The 17,619-nt window shown below is 37.9% G+C and overlaps 1 protein-coding gene across 3 annotated transcripts in view; it reads left to right on the top strand.

The window, feature by feature from the left end:
- ABCB4 (ATP binding cassette subfamily B member 4) overlaps positions 1-16,912 on the top strand; it is a 71,462-nt gene extending 54,550 nt beyond the window's left edge. For all 3 annotated transcript variants that reach the window (XM_009203514.4, XM_003896372.5, XM_009203515.2), the window contains 7 exons: positions 3,458-3,558; positions 5,156-5,296; positions 7,804-7,960; positions 8,955-9,152; positions 10,728-10,934; positions 15,674-15,820; positions 16,659-16,912. In XM_009203514.4, coding sequence (XP_009201778.3) covers positions 3,458-3,558; positions 5,156-5,296; positions 7,804-7,960; positions 8,955-9,152; positions 10,728-10,934; positions 15,674-15,820; positions 16,659-16,865 — 1,158 coding nt within the window. In that variant the 3' untranslated portion in view covers positions 16,866-16,912. The remainder of the gene's footprint in view (positions 1-3,457; positions 3,559-5,155; positions 5,297-7,803; positions 7,961-8,954; positions 9,153-10,727; positions 10,935-15,673; positions 15,821-16,658) is intronic.
- The last annotated feature ends 707 nt before the right edge of the window (positions 16,913-17,619 follow it).

Raw genomic sequence — 17,619 nt, 5'->3', positions numbered from 1 at the left:
GTGCTCACTACAACTAATAATTGTCAATTGTGTATGAAATATTTTACTGTATTAATGTCTAGAACTTAAATATAAGGTGATTAACATAAAACTTTCAGCCTATAGAAAGCAGTTAACATAGTTATGATAAAGAACTTCTGAATATTCAAAGTGCATTTCATTTTACTTCATAGCCCAATGCTACTGTTTGGACAAATGTCATCCCTGTTTCAGAAACATTCATACAGAAGACTGTAAGTGAATTGTTCAGGGTCAGACATGTGCTGGTATTTAAGAGATCCTCTTCTTCTTGGCTGTGATTTCTATAATTAAGGTGGCAGCCACCAGATGGCAGTAATGCCTCAATTTTGTGGTTCGCACTATAATGGCTCTTGGGCTTAACATTTACTTGAGCCTTACTATGTGCCAGTTATTGTGCTACGTATTTATATGCACCAATTTATTACATTTTCACAATAATCCTATAAGGCAGGCACTATTGTTATCCCAATCTCAGAAATGCAGAACCTGAGATTCAAACAGAAGTTAGAGATTTGGCTGGGATTTAAGTTCAGGTCTAGTCTCAAAGTTCTTATCTCTACTATATGGTCTCTTTATATGTGTTTAAGTGTGTTTAAATCTACACATAAACATTTTATTTACATGTACATGCACTTAAATGTTCAAATGTAGATTATACTCATGAACATTTTAGTCTGATTTATGTTATTATCCTTTGTTGAAACATGAGGAAGTGAAACAGATGATAAATATAAATTGTGGTATAGTTTTTATAGCATTGCACTTTACAAAGCCCTTTTACGAACATTACTGCAACTGACCTTCACTAGTTATGAGAAATGGAACAGACAGTATCTCTATAGGGAAGAAGGTGTCAGAGACTGGGTGAGTGACTAGCTTCAGAGGTACCATATTAAGGGGGAAGATTAACATTTGGACCAACCGTGTTCCCACTAAACCAGTTATGTCTGGTGAAATCCTTTCCTGTCCTCTTGTAACCGGCGTCAGCTGCTGCTGTGTGCAGTGTTAGGTGTAACAGTATCTCCAGGTTTCCATCAGAATGCACTCTCCTCATTTTCATCCTGCATCCTCTCCAGGACTTGGAGCTTGCTAGGACAATATGTGGTTCCCAGGAGTTGGGAACCCCTGGGTGTCCAGAGTTCTTGAAGATTCTCTTGGCTGCTGACTGTGGGTACTTTAGGGCATCATTTCCTTTACTTGTGAGCGTCTCAACTAACTGTTGAAGAAACACTGTGTAGCTCTGTTTCCTCCCCTGCCCCTCAATCCTGCTTCTTTCCACATTTCCTATGGGAGAATGGTCAGCTGGATGGAATGAAAATCAACTTTTCTTAGACAAGTTAACATGATAGAAAACATCTTGAATCTAGTTAATAGTCTTAACTCCATTAATTGTTAGAATTTTGTCAGAGTAAAGCAGGTAGAACTGAGCAGTATTGAAACAAAACAAAATCTTGCGTTATTAGCCTTGGTCTTGCTACTCAGTGTGTGAGGCTGGAGAAGATGCCCAACTTCTCTGTTCCTCACGTTGCACTTTAGTAAAATGAGAAATTGTACCAGATACTGTCCCAAGTTCCTTCCAGCTAAAACCCTGTTATTCTAGGGATCAGAGATTGAATAACTCAGACTGGCCAGTTTAATTTTTTTTAGTAGCTACTTTGACCTACTAGGGCTTTTAAAAATACGAAAGATTAAAAAATTTTTAAATGTTAGTATCAGCAGTTCAATCATAGTTCAATATTGTTTACTCAGTCAGCACTTGATTGAGAGTGAGAGTCGGAAAGAAGTTTCTAGAAAAACCCTAAATCACTGTTTATTTAAAAAGAAATGCTCTCATTTACCTGGGTACAGTTTCATCATTGTTAAAGGACAACAGAGTTTGAGGTATTCCCATCCCAATTTTCCAAAAAGGGCTTGGTAGTGAGAGTGTTGGTTGCTGGGCAGGGAGTGGGGAGGGAAGACTGCCTCATAACCGTCTTGATCCAGGCCCTGTCTGGTCACTGAGATTAAGGGCCCTCTGTGCCTGAGCTAACCCGCAAAGCAGTTGACCCATGACTAGAATGTCAAGAGAAGTGTCAAGTCATTACTGGTTTCTCCTTGTGTAAATTACACAGCAGGGGTAGCAGAATAGCATAATGGCTTAGGAACGTGGACTCCGCATCAGATAGCCTGGATTGGAATTCTTGCTTTGCTACTTATTAACTTTAGAACTTAAGGCAATTCAGTTAACTTCTCTGTGCCTCGGTTCTCTCATCTGTGTAAATAGGAATACTATTTACCTTTCAGGGTTGTGACGCTAAAAGAGATCATATCGGTGAATGAGGTAATACTTGGACATAGTAAAAGCTCAGTAATTTTTCTCTATTCTCGTAATAGCTATCTGTTATATCTTTATTACAAATGAAAAATCTATGGTTATTCAGTCTCAAGCATCAAATATCTTCCTTTTAGCTCATTACAGAAGCTAAGAACTGAGGTAAAAAAAAAGTCTTAAAGCTGTTAAAAGCCTAAAATTAAGATCTTATGCTCTGTGTGCTGATGGTTTAGATGACTCAACTACAGAGCTATGATTTAGACTAAATAGCTAAGTCACAGACTGAACATTTGTCAAGGGTGGTTTGGCTATAAGAATCAGAAAACTTCTCTGGCTGGTTTGGGTAAAAGCGATTTGATGTAAGTACACTTCGAAGTACAGGAAATACAGGCAGTTTGTGTTTAACTGGCTCTTAGAGCCACAGGCTCTAATATCTGAATCTTCATATATACCTATTCCATTCCTCAGATGCTATATATTCAGACCAGCTTCTTACACATACCCAATGTGACATCAGCCTCTGAAGCCACAGGGCCTCGCAGTTCAAACTTGTATCCAGGGCCAGGAAACCAAATCTGATTGACCCAGATTAGTCAGATGTCTGCCTCTGATTTAACCACAGATTTAAAGCATGCTCATGTTGTTTACAATTGGGATCTCCTTCCCATTGTGGGTGGACAGCTTTTATAAGAAGTTATACTCAGGGAGGAAATAATTGGCAGCTCCAATAGGCCCTTAGAAATCACAGCCTAATCCTTTCTTCTAGGACTCTGCCCTGCGAAGAAAGTCAGGCCACAAAGGGGTTGTGACTAAGGCCAGTCATGTAACTGGTGGCAGGCTGGGAATAGAACCAGACCCTTGGTTCCCAGGTCACAGTTCTTGCCCTAAGCTGATCAGCCTTCCTGGGCATACAAAGACTTGCCTACCATACTTAGCAGAACCAGAAGTACCAGTTTTGTCATAAAGCTAGTCTTGAACATATTATACCTTTTGTTTTTAATGTAAAGAAAATTAAAGCCTATCAAAATAACCTTCAGGGTGCTTTTGACAGAGCCCTAGGGCTTATTTTTCATTATTTCAGAAGTAAAAACACCACTTTTAATGAAGGTCTATTCTGTGTTACAGATTGCAACAGAGGCAATAGAAAATATTAGGACAGTTGTGTCTTTGACCCAGGAAAGAAAATTTGAATCAATGTATGTTGAAAAATTGTACGGACCTTACAGGTAATGAACCATATGATTCCTGCTAAGAACCTAGTGCTTTCCTAAGGCTGAATTATTATCCCTTATAAAAGATAATAAAAGCTCTGCTGCTCCAAACAATGATATGAATATAAGGGTGACCTTTTTTCAATAATTCTATCACTGAAAATAAGTAACTTTTTGATATGACTGGGACACAGAATTATATTTTTTACATCTTATGCAAACAATAAGAATAGGTCTCCAAGAGGTAAAAGATATAGAGAATTGCACAGTCGTTGGTCATCAGTGCAGGTAACAGAAATAACCTATCTGGGTGACTTAGGACAAACATTCCTTTAAGGAAATGCTCAAATCTTCCTTTGCAGTGTGTAGACTGAACCAAAAGTGAGACTTGCTATTGGGTATGTTCCAGAGGAAAGTATTTCATTTGTTCTCTGAATGAGGACCAGATCCAACCTACTCTGAAGATAAAGAAACACAGCCTATTTCAGTGGTTTATAGTTGAGCAATTCAAGAAACTCCTAATGGCACCATTTGCCACTCATTTCCACCGCAGCCTGATTTTATAAATGAGTATGTTTTAACACAAACAAAGTTGAACACAACTTAGATTACAATTTTGCAGACTGGAACAGTAGTTCTGAACACTTGCAAATTTGAACAGATATCTTCAAAAGTCTGAATTGATGCCATCTCCTCAGTTATGCACACTTCATATGACACTAAAGAACATGCAGCTACATCTTTGTGTCCATTTGATGTTGGACATATAAACATGTATGCACCATTAATGATAACCTATTTTGAACTTCAAGGAGGGTTAAGGAAGAATAGAAAGCTGAAGCTAATTATGAACTTGGTTATAATTTAAAGATTCAATAGCATCACAAATTGCTCAGTTAAGTTTTGTAACACCATGTTCACAGCACGTAAGTTAAACCATCCAAATTAGTAACATTTTGAATTTTTCCTTTTGCCAAATATGCCCTCATATTTGAGAGTAACTCAATTATAGTTCTTTTGGAGGATTCAGAAGCCAATAAAGTATAGCATGAGGTCAAATTAGAAACTGTACAAAATAAATTATATACAGGGGCTGGCAGGATCTAGCTTGGGAAAGGACTTCTGGTGTATATCTATGTAAACTTCAGGGACTCAACTTTTGTGAATCTGAAACATGAATTTTAAACTAACAGAGTACAACTAGTTACAGGAAACAACATAATAGTAGTAAATCACATTCAGATAATTCAAACTTAAATTCAGATCCTGACGTTTTAGGCATTTTTGAAACAACAGCTATGCTTACATAATAGGAGTTGAACATTGGAGTCATCAGATATTAATATGTAATAACAGTTATCATTTGAGGAACCGCTATGAACTAGGCACTGAGCTAGACATTTATATGGTTTTTAATTGTCAAAACAATTCTGCATTACAGTGATTATTTCCATTGTATAAATGTTTAGAGAAGTTATCATTTACCCAAGCTAATATAACTGGAGGTGGAACTTAAACCTGGTTGGCCAGACTTAGAAGCCGTGTTCTTTCCACTACACAGCGCTAACGGAGGCTGAAGAGATGGTTACGAGTATACTGATTTGCTTTTCAGGAATTCCGTGCAGAAGGCACACATCTATGGAATTACTTTTAGTATCTCACAAGCATTTATGTATTTTTCCTATGCCGGTTGTTTTCGATTTGGTGCGTATCTCATTGTGAATGGACATATGCGCTTCAGAGATGTTATTCTGTAAGTAGTTTTAAAAATATTAAGATTATTCTATAGTAAGGTTTTAGTAGGTTTATGCAAAAGTTTAGAGTAGGAAAAAAACGACTCCTGTGTCCAAAGATGAGGTCAGGGATTTAAATCTACCATCCTGGCAGGCACAGAGATCTGATCTTGTTAATACTCCAAGTGCAGTTTCACTTTGTGGACTACAATAAAGCTTATGAAAATGATCAGAAAGCACAGTTTTAGTTGCACATATAACCCTGGTCAGGATGATGCAAATTTTCTCATTATGGAATATAGGCAGAAAAAAATCATAATTAGAAAGTTGCTGGTGACCATGGACTCAAAACAGGGTTATATAGCTTACTATTATCTACAACCAAAACATGGCCTGGAAAACGAGATGGGAATACTCGATGGAAGTCTGGCAAAGGCACTCTCTCCCTAACCAGGCCTGAGATGAGATGGCCCTGCCAACATTTGCCTCTCGGCTTCTCCTTTTTCCTTGGTTTCCAAGGCAAACTACTGGTCTGTTTGATGCCTTCTTTTCATAATGTGCTCAGTACATTCCATTAGGCTGCAATCTAGGCTTGAAAGAGGGAAGCCACTCTTTTTAAGATCATTTAGTATGTTTCTGCTCTGGTGGGATGATTTTAAAGCAGTGGTGAACGGCCATTTTTGAAACAGGGTCAAGACAAAAAAGCAAAAGTGTATAAGAGCTAGTATTTTTTTTTCCTCCAAAATTAAAATTACCATGAAAAAATGTATCTGTATAATCTTTGTATCAGGATCCCAACAGGAAACAAATGGCACAGCAAATGGGTTAATTGATGAGTTTGCTAAAGGGTCTATTTACAAAGGCCTGGGAAGTGTTAAGGTAAGCAGTACCCAAGAAGGAAGTTAACACCCCAGCAATACCCAGCTAGAAACTGCTACCACCCTAAGCCTAAAGGCAAGAGGAAGGAAAGGTTGCCGGAACTCAGCATAGGTGCTGTCTGTGGTCTCTGATGGAGGGACAGCAACTGCACAAGCAATCTGACAGGAAAGAAGCCAAAGAAACACATACCCTGGCCTCACTCTTCCAGCCTCCCTATCCTCTGCTGTGCCTTCCATTGGCCAAACCCTGTGAAACCAGAGGACCAGAAAACCTTTTGATTCCGTTCATGACAGTTGGAATCCCCAGACATGGAGTAGGGAGATAGAAGGTAGAGATGGGTAAAAAGTGAGGAGTGATTTTGGGGGACAAATGGAACTAGCAGCTGGGGATTACAACTTAGAGTACAACTATTGTATAAAAAATGTTGAGAACGTTTCTGAAAGTGAAAACCGTTGGAAAGTTACATTAATCCTGCTTCGTTTCTTTTTTAAAATCATTGAAATGTTAAATTATGGAAACCTAGAAGACAGCTTTTTACTCTTTCATGCTAAAACTAAATAACAGGCAGTACAGGGAAGCTATGAAGCCACATGTGGGTTGTTCATCACTATTTTAAAACTTAGTTTTTGGCGACTAACCTTTTCATCATATTTAAAGGCAAGCCTTACTATACCTCTCATCCCAGCCCCTAGGTACTAAAAACTCATTTTTAATGTCTTAGCTTGAGAAGTTTGGGAGGTGAAAACTTAAAGTTCTCTATTATTACTAGAGAACTCCCACTCCTTTCTCTGGGATAGTGCTAGTATCAAAAGTAAATTATTTTGTGAAGTTGTAGATCTCAGGATCTTTAGCCCTTCCTAAAAGTTGTCATAATCAATATCCATCCTTTAAAGAGCATATAATTAGAAAATAGAACTTTAGTTTAAGGTAACCTTTTTTTTCAGAGTGCTGTCAATAGTTATTTTAACTTTTATTTTAGGTTCAGGGGTACATATGCAGGTCTGTTAATACAGGCAAACTCATGTCGTGGGGGTTTGATGGTCATCAAACCCAGGTACTAAGCATAATAACTGATAGCATAGTTAATTTAATTGTAAACAAAAAGCTATTTCTAGTAAAGGCTTATTTTCCCTAACAAAAATTCTTTACAGTGATGATGATTATCATTTGTGTGGTAGTATAGAAGAAACCACAAACTGGAAGTCAGTCAGGGCCGGAGCTTTATTAGAAAAAGCTTACTTGGAACTGATCAAGGCCCTTACACACTTTGTGCTTCAATTCCCTCAACTCTAAAAAGAGTATAACCAGCAACTAAAATTAGCTGAGCTCACAAATCAGATTCAGTTATAAGCCTCTTCTTGAAAGTAAAAACCTTTGGAAAGTCACAGTAGTCCTAAGAAATTAGGGGCTCCTATGCAAAGGGAAGTCAGAAAGCAAGTCGAGAAAAGGCAAACCCTCACGAAGTGGATCTTGCCCCTCTCCTATATTTATCTTGTTACTAGAATTTTATGGAAATGTATGTCGGGGAGATAGGGGATGATTAAGGAGTAAAGAGGAAAAATATTGGTAAGCTCTATGCCTTTAGACTTTCAAACATCATGGAGTTAATTATATAATCTAATTTTTGAATTCCTCTCCTTCTGTCTAGGGTGTTTTCTGCCATTGTGTTTGGTGCAGTGGCTCTAGGACATGCCAGTTCATTTGCTCCAGACTATGCTAAAGCTAAGCTGTCTGCAGCCCACTTATTCATGCTGTTTGAAAGACAACCTTTGATTGACAACTACAGTGAAGAGGGGCTGAAGCCTGTAAGTTCTCTGATGCCTGATGATGCTTGATCAATTTTTCCCTAACACTTGCTGTCTGCTAGATTATAGCTACAGGATAAGTTTGTGATGATTACACCAACATGTGTTTAATTTAATTTGTAATATTTATATAGCTAATATTTGGGCAACTTGACTGGCATTTAAAAACTTTATAGGTGGTTCAAGGATCCTGAAGTTTAGCACATCGAAATAAAAAAAAGGAAAACCAGATATATTAGAACTGAATAGTTTCCACAAAAATTTAGTCATTTCTACATAAAGGTATAATTCTGCCATGTTAACGCAATTAGCAATTTGACTTTAGTCACTTTTTATAATGGTTAAGTATAACTGGTAAGAAGGCAGTTCATTCACAATGAGAGTAATAATCCTATGCTTTATTATCTACAAAGGTAACTTAAACTCACATCTGAGTGTTCTTTGTATGAAACAAGATGCTACACATTGTCATATACAAGCAGCTGTGCAGGTAAAGAGACTGGGACTTACACAGTCTTCCCAGGACTTTCCCAGGTATTTCATGTTCTGATAAAATTGCTGTGCCCAGTAAGTGAGATAAAGAAAGTGAACTTAAGAAACTGCCAGGGTTTGCCATCAGAGCTGTCCACTGAAACTTTAGGTAGAAACTGTTGCTAAATTTCCAAGTCTTTAGAGCCTTTTGGACACTGGCTTGATTCCAGCTTCAGAATCAGCAGTTGGGAAAGCTAAATCAATATCTTAAAGAAATCAGAAACTGAGTTAGATAACAACTCATGGTAATGACTTTTTGTCTAATCTCACCTGTACCTTTATCTCTCACCTTCATTTCACATCATAATAACTTGCTATCAATATTAACTGGCACCAGAACTATACCAAATATGAATTTTATGTTTCTCTACTACAGTCTTTGGTAAAGGTTCTTTGAAATAATATTTCTTATTCCGATAATTATCAGTCCAATTATAATAGCAACATTTAAACATTTATTCAGGATAAATTTGAAGGAAATATAACATTTAATGAAGTCGTGTTCAACTATCCCACCCGACCAAACGTGCCAGTGCTTCAGGGGCTGAGCCTGGAGGTGAAGAAAGGCCAGACATTGGCCCTGGTGGGCAGCAGTGGCTGTGGGAAGAGCACAGTGGTCCAGCTCCTGGAGCGGTTCTACGACCCCTTAGCGGGGACAGTGGTGAGCACATTTCCTTAGTAACTTGATTGAAGGCTATATTTTAATTGGCCCAACCAATATTGTCATAATGGAAAATATTGGACAAATGTAGACCCAGAATCCTGTTTGATACAATGACCACATTCTATACACCCCAAACTGGCACCATATCCAAGAAATATATGGGGACAATAGGACAGAATGTCTGGAATTCAGTCTAGTTCAGAAAACACTGAATATAAAGTTAATTTTTACCCTGCCATGGACCTTTCCAGTCAGCCTGATTTTTCTAAGCAAACACTGACTTACTGGCTTATAAAGGTGAACCACAAACTCCTGCCCAAATTCAAAGTTGACTTCCAAAACAAGGTGCTACCTGCTTATTGCCTCCCTACTGTTTTCAGTTTTGCCACCTTCTCTTATCTTGAATTCTAGGCTCTTGAACTTTGACTTTGATCCTCAACCTCCAGCTCTTTCATATTTGGCTTTTGTCATTGATTTTCTAGCATGTAGCCCTCTGGCTCTCTTCCTTGAGTGAAGACCAGCTCTTACCAATAATGCTTGTATCTGCCATAACCTTGGGACGGCACCCATGACCAAGCCCTGGGAGCCTGTCCCCATTAGACAGTCACCAAAGTGTTAAGCCTTGTTTAAGTTGTTTTATTAATAGTTGTTAAGCCTAAATCAGCCTTGTTAAGCCTAAATCGGCCTTGTTAAGCCTAATTTAGTTGTTTCTCTCTGGAAATCTTATGCGTTGCTATTATAACTATTCTGCAGGTAACATAGGCAAACCAGTTCACCAAAACTCTGTAAATGTGAAGTGCTGATACTATGGTGGGAATTTTTTTCTTTATTGAGATCAAGACTAGCTGGGCTTGTGTCTAGTCCTTTGCCTGTAACCTTTACCTTACAGAAGGCTGTATTTTCAAGTACATATTACAACACTTCCCTAGGAGCACCATGCCTCCTGCCTATAGCAAGTAAAACAAAAACGAAACCATCACTGCCAGCAAAAATAATTCTCCCACAGACACTGCCCTTTGTAACTTGTCCATTTTCCACTGGATTCTTGTCCTTAGTGCTATCAGAGAGGTGGGGGGAAGTTAAGGCTAGTAGTTTTCAGGGAAAAGAGAGGTAGAGGTAGGACCAGAGTCAAGCAACTTTTGGAATCTGGGGGCCATGCTTCTGATCAGCTTTTTCACTGGTATGTGTGGGGGAGGGGAAAATCAAGTCAAGTTGAAGGGTTACGATTATTCTGGGGACAGCAGACCTGAGTGGGACACCTTGATGCAGGCTTCTTTAAGGCAGAGTAGGACACAGATGGCTGGAGGAGGGCAGACAAGGACAAAGCGAAGTGTGAAAAAAGAGGGTCAAATGTGCTACCATTTTGCCAGTTAGACCAAGATAGGGATGGCTTAATCACCATAAAAATCATCATGTTGGCCATGCTGGCCTCAATAGTGTAAGTCTTGGAGGGTTGTTGTTTTGCAGCTGCTGATGCCCTCATGCAACAATCCTCCAAATGGACAATCTAGTAACTTTTTAGTTTTTTTCTTTTTTAAAACCTCCTTATAGTTTGTGGACTTTGGTTTTCAGCTTCTCGATGGTCAAGAAGCAAAGAAACTCAATGTCCAGTGGCTCAGAGCTCAACTCGGAATCGTGTCTCAGGAGCCCATCCTATTTGACTGCAGCATTGCCGAGAATATTGCCTATGGAGACAACAGCCGGGTTGTATCACAGGATGAAATTGTGAGTGCAGCCAAAGCTGCCAACATACATCCTTTCATCGAGACGTTACCCCATGTAAGTTAACGGGTAACTTCTTAGCTGGAATCAGAAGAGACTATTTTTTATCCCCCAAACAATTACCAAAGTTATGCCAACAAAATCTTGTAACCAAATATGTTGATTTACTAACATTAACAACTTGGACAAGGCACTTGACTTCAGGATACCAAGCTTCCTTATTTGTAAATGGGAATACATCATGCCTACCTCATACAAATGGAGTGAGAAGCTGAAAACCACCATACTTCAGGTTGCAGACTGGTGATTGAGGGCTGCATTTAGACTGCAGTCATGTTTGATTTAGACCTATGGTACTTTTAAAACAATTATAGTTTTTATTTTGAGATAATTATAGATTTACATGTAGTCGTAAGGAATACAGAGATATTACGTACCCTTTACCTAGTTTCTGCCAATGACAATATCTTGCAAAACTGGTATACAGTGTCACAAGCAGGATACTGATATTGATACAATCCACCGATCTTATTCAGACTTACCTTGTAGACTTCCCTTGTTTTACTTGCATTCATTTGCATAAGGATTTAGTTCTGTGCAGCTGTATTGTAGATGTGGATTCATAGATCCACTAATTAAGATACAGAACACTGGTGCGGTGGCTCACACCTGTAATCCCAGCACTTTGGGAGGCCAAGGTGGGTGGATCACGAGGACAGGAGATCGAGACCATCCTGGCCAACATGGTGAGACCCTGTCTCTACTGAAAACACAAAAATTAACCAGGCGTGCTGGCGGCTGCCTGTAGTTGCAGCTACTCAGGAGGCTGAGGCAGGAGAATTACTTGAACCTGAGAGACAGAGGTTGCAGTGAGCCGAGATCCCACCATTGCACTCCAGCCTGGGCAACAGAGTGAGACTCTGTCTCAAAAAAAAAAAAAAAAAAGATACAGAACATTCCCATCTCCATAAAGATCCCTCATCTTGCCCTTTTAGAGCCATGCATACATCCCTTCCTCCCACCCTCACACCTCCCAAACTCTGGCAAACACCAATCTGTTCTCTGTTTGTATAATTTTATATCTTAAAAATGTTTTATAAAAATATATACAGTATGTAAACTTTTGGGATATCTTTTGTCATTCAGCTAATTCCCTGAAGTTGTGTGTATTCATAGGCATTGCTTTTTATTACTGAATAGTATTCCACAGTATGGAGGTACCACAGTTTAACCACTCACCTGTTGAAGGATAGCTGGGTTATTTCCTGTTTCTGGCTATTGCAAATAAAGCTGCTATAAATACTTGTATACAGGTTTCTGTATGAATTCACGTTTTTATTTCTTTGGGATAAAGACCCAGGAGTGGAGTTATGGAGCAGTATGGCAATTTCATGTTTAGTTTATAAGCCACTGCTCAACTCTCTTCCAGAGTGGCCATCCCATTTTACATTCCTACCAGCAATGTCTAAGTAATGCAGTTTCTCTGAATCTTTGCCAACATTTACTGTTGTCATTAGTTTTTATTTTTACCATTCTGATAGGAGTGTAGTGATACATCACTGTGGCTTTAATATGCATTTCCCAATGGCAAATGATGTTGAACATAGTTTTTTATATGCTTATTTGCCATCTATATATCCTCTTTGGTGAAACGTCTCCATGTTGTTTGCCCATATTCTAATCGGATATTTTTCTTTTACTGCTGAGTTTTGGGAAGTTTTTTGTTTTTGTTTTTTTTTAAACATATTGTAATTACTGTTGGATATGTAGTTTGTAAATGTTTTCTCCCAGTCTGTAGCTTGTTTATTCATCCTATAAGAGGATTTTTTGCAGACCAAAAGTTTTACTTTTGATGAGGTCCAATTTATCAATTCTTCTTTGTATGGATTATGCTTTCAGTGTCAAGTCTAAGAACTCGTTGCCTAGCCCTAGGACCAAAATATTTTCTGCATTTTTTTCCTAGAAGTTTCATAGCTTTACGTTTTAAATTTCAGTCCATGACAGTTTTGAGTCCACTTTAAACATGTGTAGCCCCAGAAGGATGGCTTGAGGTCCCTAAAAGTGATGGTAGGGACAATTCATTTTATGGCATTCTTCCAGCATTCGAGGTTCCACTGGGTTACACTGACGTAGAGCTTAATTAGTTTCTGCTATAGTTAGAAATCACTCACACCCACAAATAAAATTTTAAAAACATTTCATTTTGGTTAGTCTTACCAACCTTTAATGCACAGGCATTGACCTGAATCAAATATTGGATTTGATTGTGAATAGAAAAATTTACAGCTTCAGCTCTGAATATGAGTGACCACTGGACTTTAGGAAATTAATTCACATGATATACATCACTGCATAAGCCCTGCAAACTGAACTGACTCAATTTACCTCTCTATTCATGTTCTTTCTCAGCCTAGAATGTTATCTCAAAATCTAGCTCCCCAAACTTCTCTAAAAAGTTTCTTTCATTTATTTCCCCTTTTTTTCCTCCTTCCACCCTGTCTCCACAACAACTTCTATCTCCCTCTTCTGGTCTTTCATAGTGTGCTGTGTATACTACTACAGTCATGTGTTACATAACATTTTGGTCAATGACAGACTGCATATACCACAGTGGTTCCCATAAGATTATAATGGAGCTGAAAAATTCCTATTGCCTAGTGACATAGCTATTATAATATCATAGTGCAACACAAAATTCATGTGTTTGTGGTGATGCTAGCATAACAAAGCCACTGCGCTGCCAGTTGTATAAAAGTATAGCACATACTACTATGTACAGTGCATAATACTTGATAATGACAACAAATGACTTATTGATTCATATATCTGTCATACTATTTGTTGTTAGAGTATACTCCTCCTATTTTAAAGAAAGTTAATTATAAGATAGCCTTAGGCAGGTCCTTCAGGAGGTATTCCATTAGGCAGGCATTACTATTATAGGAGATGATGGCAGCTCTGTGTGTATTATTGCTCCTGAAGGCCTTTCAGTGGGACAAAACATGGGGGTAGAAGACAGTGATATTGATTATCTTGATCTTGCATAGACCTAGGCTAATGTATGTTTGTATCTTAGTTTATAACATAAAAGTGTGAAAAGTAAAAAATAAAAAATTAATTTTTTTGAGACATCTGCTCTGTTGCCTAGGCTGGAGTACAGTGGGATGATCATGGCTCACCGCAACCTCTGCCTCCTGGGCTCAAGTGATCCTCCCATGTCAGCCTCCAGAGTAGCTGGGACAGGTGCATGCCACCACGCCCAGCTAATTTTTTGTATTTTTGGTAGAGATGGGGTTTCACCATGTTGCCCAGGCTGGTCTCGAACTCCTGACCTCAAGTGATTCACTTGCCTCAGCCTCCCAAAGTGCTGGATTATAGGCATGAACCAGTGTGCCTAGCCATAAAAAATTTTAGACTGAAAACTTATAGAATAAGGACATAAAGAAAGAATCTTTGCAAAACTGTACAATCAATGTGTTTTTAAGCTAAGTGTTATTACAAAAGAGTCCAAAGGTTTGACAAATTTAAAAGTTCATGCCTGTAGTCTTAGCACTTTGGGAGGTTGAGATGAGAGGATTACTTGAGGCAAGCCCAGCCTGGGCAACATAGGGAGATCTAGTTTCTACAAAAACAAAAACAAAATTAGCCAGGCTTGGTGGCACACTCTTGTAGTCTCAGCTACTTGAGAGGGATTGCTTGAGCCCCAGAGTCCAAGGTTGCAGTGAGCTATGATCACACCACGGCACTCTGGCCTGGGTGAAAGAACAAAACCCGATCTCTAAAATAATAATAATAATTTAAAAATTTATAAAGTAAAAAAGTCAAAGTAAGCTAAGGTTAATTTATTGTTAAAAATTATAAAATTTAGTGTAGCCTAAGTGTACAGTGTTCATAAAGTCTACAGTAGTACACAGTAAGGCCTTCACATTCCACTCACCAGTCACTTACTGACTCACTCAGGCAACTTCCAGTCCTGCAAGCTCCATTCATGGTAAGTGCCATATACAGGTGTACCATTTTTTAATCTTTTATACTGTATTTTTACTGTTCCTTTTCTATGTTTAGATACACAAATACTTACCATTGTGTTACAACTGCCAGTATTCAGTACAGTTACATGCTCTATAGGTTTGTAGCCTAGGAGCAACTGGCCATACCACATTGTCTAAGTGTATATAGTATGTGATACCATCTAGGTTTGTGTAAATACTGTACAATGTTTGTACAACAGTAACATTGTCTAATAATGCAGTTTTCAGAACATATCGCAGTCATTAAGCAATGCATCATTGTAATTCAGTCCTTACTTGACCTTACATTGAATGATTTATATGTATAGTTTTTCTCTGTAGATTATAAATTCCTTTAGGGCAGGAACAAAGCTGAATTCATTTTCATATTTTTCACAGTTCATAGCATAGCATGTGCTCAGTAAATATTTAAGGGAATAAATAAGTTTGAAAGAATACACTAGTATCTACATGGATCATATGAACATTTGAAATTTAAAAAAAGACTTTGAAAGTATTCATATTTAACCTTTACAGGACTCCAGTGACATCAGATTAACTGGCATTATAACAGTAGGAACTCGAAAATTTGCTCAACTTCCTATTGTAGAATACCATTGAGAATTAAAGTCATTAGTTTTGTAGTTTGATTTTTAAAATAAACACTTTGTTAAGTTGAAATGTTATAGAAACTGTTATTGACTCTAAATGTTTTTCTTATAAATTGAACTGTCAACTGTTAAGCAAAAGTTCATTCAACATCTTTATAACTTGGTTAACTTGCAGAAATATGAAACAAGAGTGGGAGACAAGGGGACTCAGCTCTCAGGAGGTCAAAAACAGAGGATTGCTATTGCCCGAGCCCTCATCAGACAACCTCAAATCCTCCTGTTGGATGAAGCTACATCGGCTCTGGATACTGAAAGTGAAAAGGTATGTGTGGCCTCCCAACTTATGTCCTATTCAATTTATGAAATAGAAGGGATTTTGTTGTCAACCATGAAAAAAAAAAAAACACAAGCACAGGGGGGAAAGCATGGAACTTTAGATAGTGAGTTTTTTTTAATTTTTATTTTTTTGAGACAGGGTCTCGCTCTGTTGCCTAGGCTGTAGTGCAGTGGCGCAATCTGGCTCAATGCAACCTCTGCCTCCCGGGTTCAAGCAATTCTCTTGCCTCAGCCTCCCAAGTAGCTGGGACTACAGGTGCCCACTACTATGCCCGGCTAATTTTTGTATTTTTAGTAGAGGCAGGGTTTCATTATGTTGGCCAGGCTGGTCTCGAATCCTGACCTTGTGATCTGCCTGCCTCGGCCTCCCGAAGTGCTGGGATTACAGGCGTGGGCCACCTTGCCTGGCCGATAGTGGTTATTTTGAAGTAATGGAATACTTTATTCCAAATTTTCTAAAATGATTATATATTTTATAAACAAAGCATTCAAAAGAAAAAAGCTGCATAAATTACATTTTTAGCACATTAGGAATGAAAAACTGGAAAATACTCAAAAGGGAACTAGTTAAACAGAAGATTAGAAATTTTAAATACTTAAGAATTTTTTTACAGCATGGGAACCCATTTGTGTTATATTTAAAAAGCAACATAACTATGTAGATTAAATGTTGATTATACAAAATACACATACATAAAGTTCAAAGATTCTAAGAGATTAGAAATTAAAAGTTTATTAGAATGGTAAGATTTTCAAATTTACTTGAATGTTAAAACTAATTTATGCAATTGTTATGATAAGGTGTCTGTCTGATTTATCAATAGGTTGTCCAAGAAGCCCTGGACAAAGCCAGAGAAGGCCGCACCTGCATTGTGATTGCTCACCGCCTGTCCACCATCCAGAATGCAGACTTAATAGTGGTGTTTCAGAATGGCAGAGTCAAGGAGCACGGCACACATCAGCAGCTGCTGGCACAGAAAGGCATCTATTTTTCAATGGTCAGTGTCCAGGTTGGGACACAGAACTTATGAACTTTTGCTACAGTATATTTTAAAAATAAATTCAAATTATTCTACAATTTTATCTGACTTGTAAAAGAAGTTTCTAGTTTGTCATCATAAAACATAGGTATATCTCATTCTAGATCAATTTAGAAGATCCAATTGGGTTTATTACGGCATTTGAAATTTGAGAGTTAGAAGTGACACCTGTCTTGAAGTATTAAAACAACAGGCTGGCTCTCCCTAAGTTATTAGAAACATCCAGAAAAAGAACAAAATTCAAGATAAGTACAGGTATAGAAATATAGAAGCCACAGACATAGGGAAATGGTCTTATGGTCCTGAATGGGTTGGGTAGACAGGATAGTTTGGGAATAATTTTCCCAAGTACAAAAGAAAAATAAATTGTTCAATAGCCTCATCTCTCTTGGTAATTTTCTAAATAATTCTATTATGGAATCAAAGTTTTTTAAATGAATGAATTTCCAGCTTTATCATCGAAGACTAAGAGAAAATGAAATTGCCCCTATCTAGCTAACTCTGAAAGCACATATCAGTTCCATTCAGCAAGAAAGAGCCCTATCATTAAGTATCTCTTTAAAGTTTTAAACTCGTTAATTTAAAATGTACAATTATCAATATAATTTGAAACATCAAACATCAACGATACATGCTGAGTTTCTATAGCAACTGTGTTCTCTTTTATAAATTTACTACTTTTCCCAGAAAATCCGTTTTTCCTACAAGGAAAGGTATGTTTAATGGAAAGCCAAAAATATTCTAG

This window comes from Papio anubis, chromosome 4, assembly GCF_008728515.1.
Source record: "Papio anubis isolate 15944 chromosome 4, Panubis1.0, whole genome shotgun sequence".
NCBI lineage: Eukaryota > Metazoa > Chordata > Mammalia > Primates > Cercopithecidae > Papio > Papio anubis.
The sequence above is the reverse complement of the archived record's forward strand: the minus strand, read 5'-3'. Positions and strand labels throughout refer to the sequence as shown.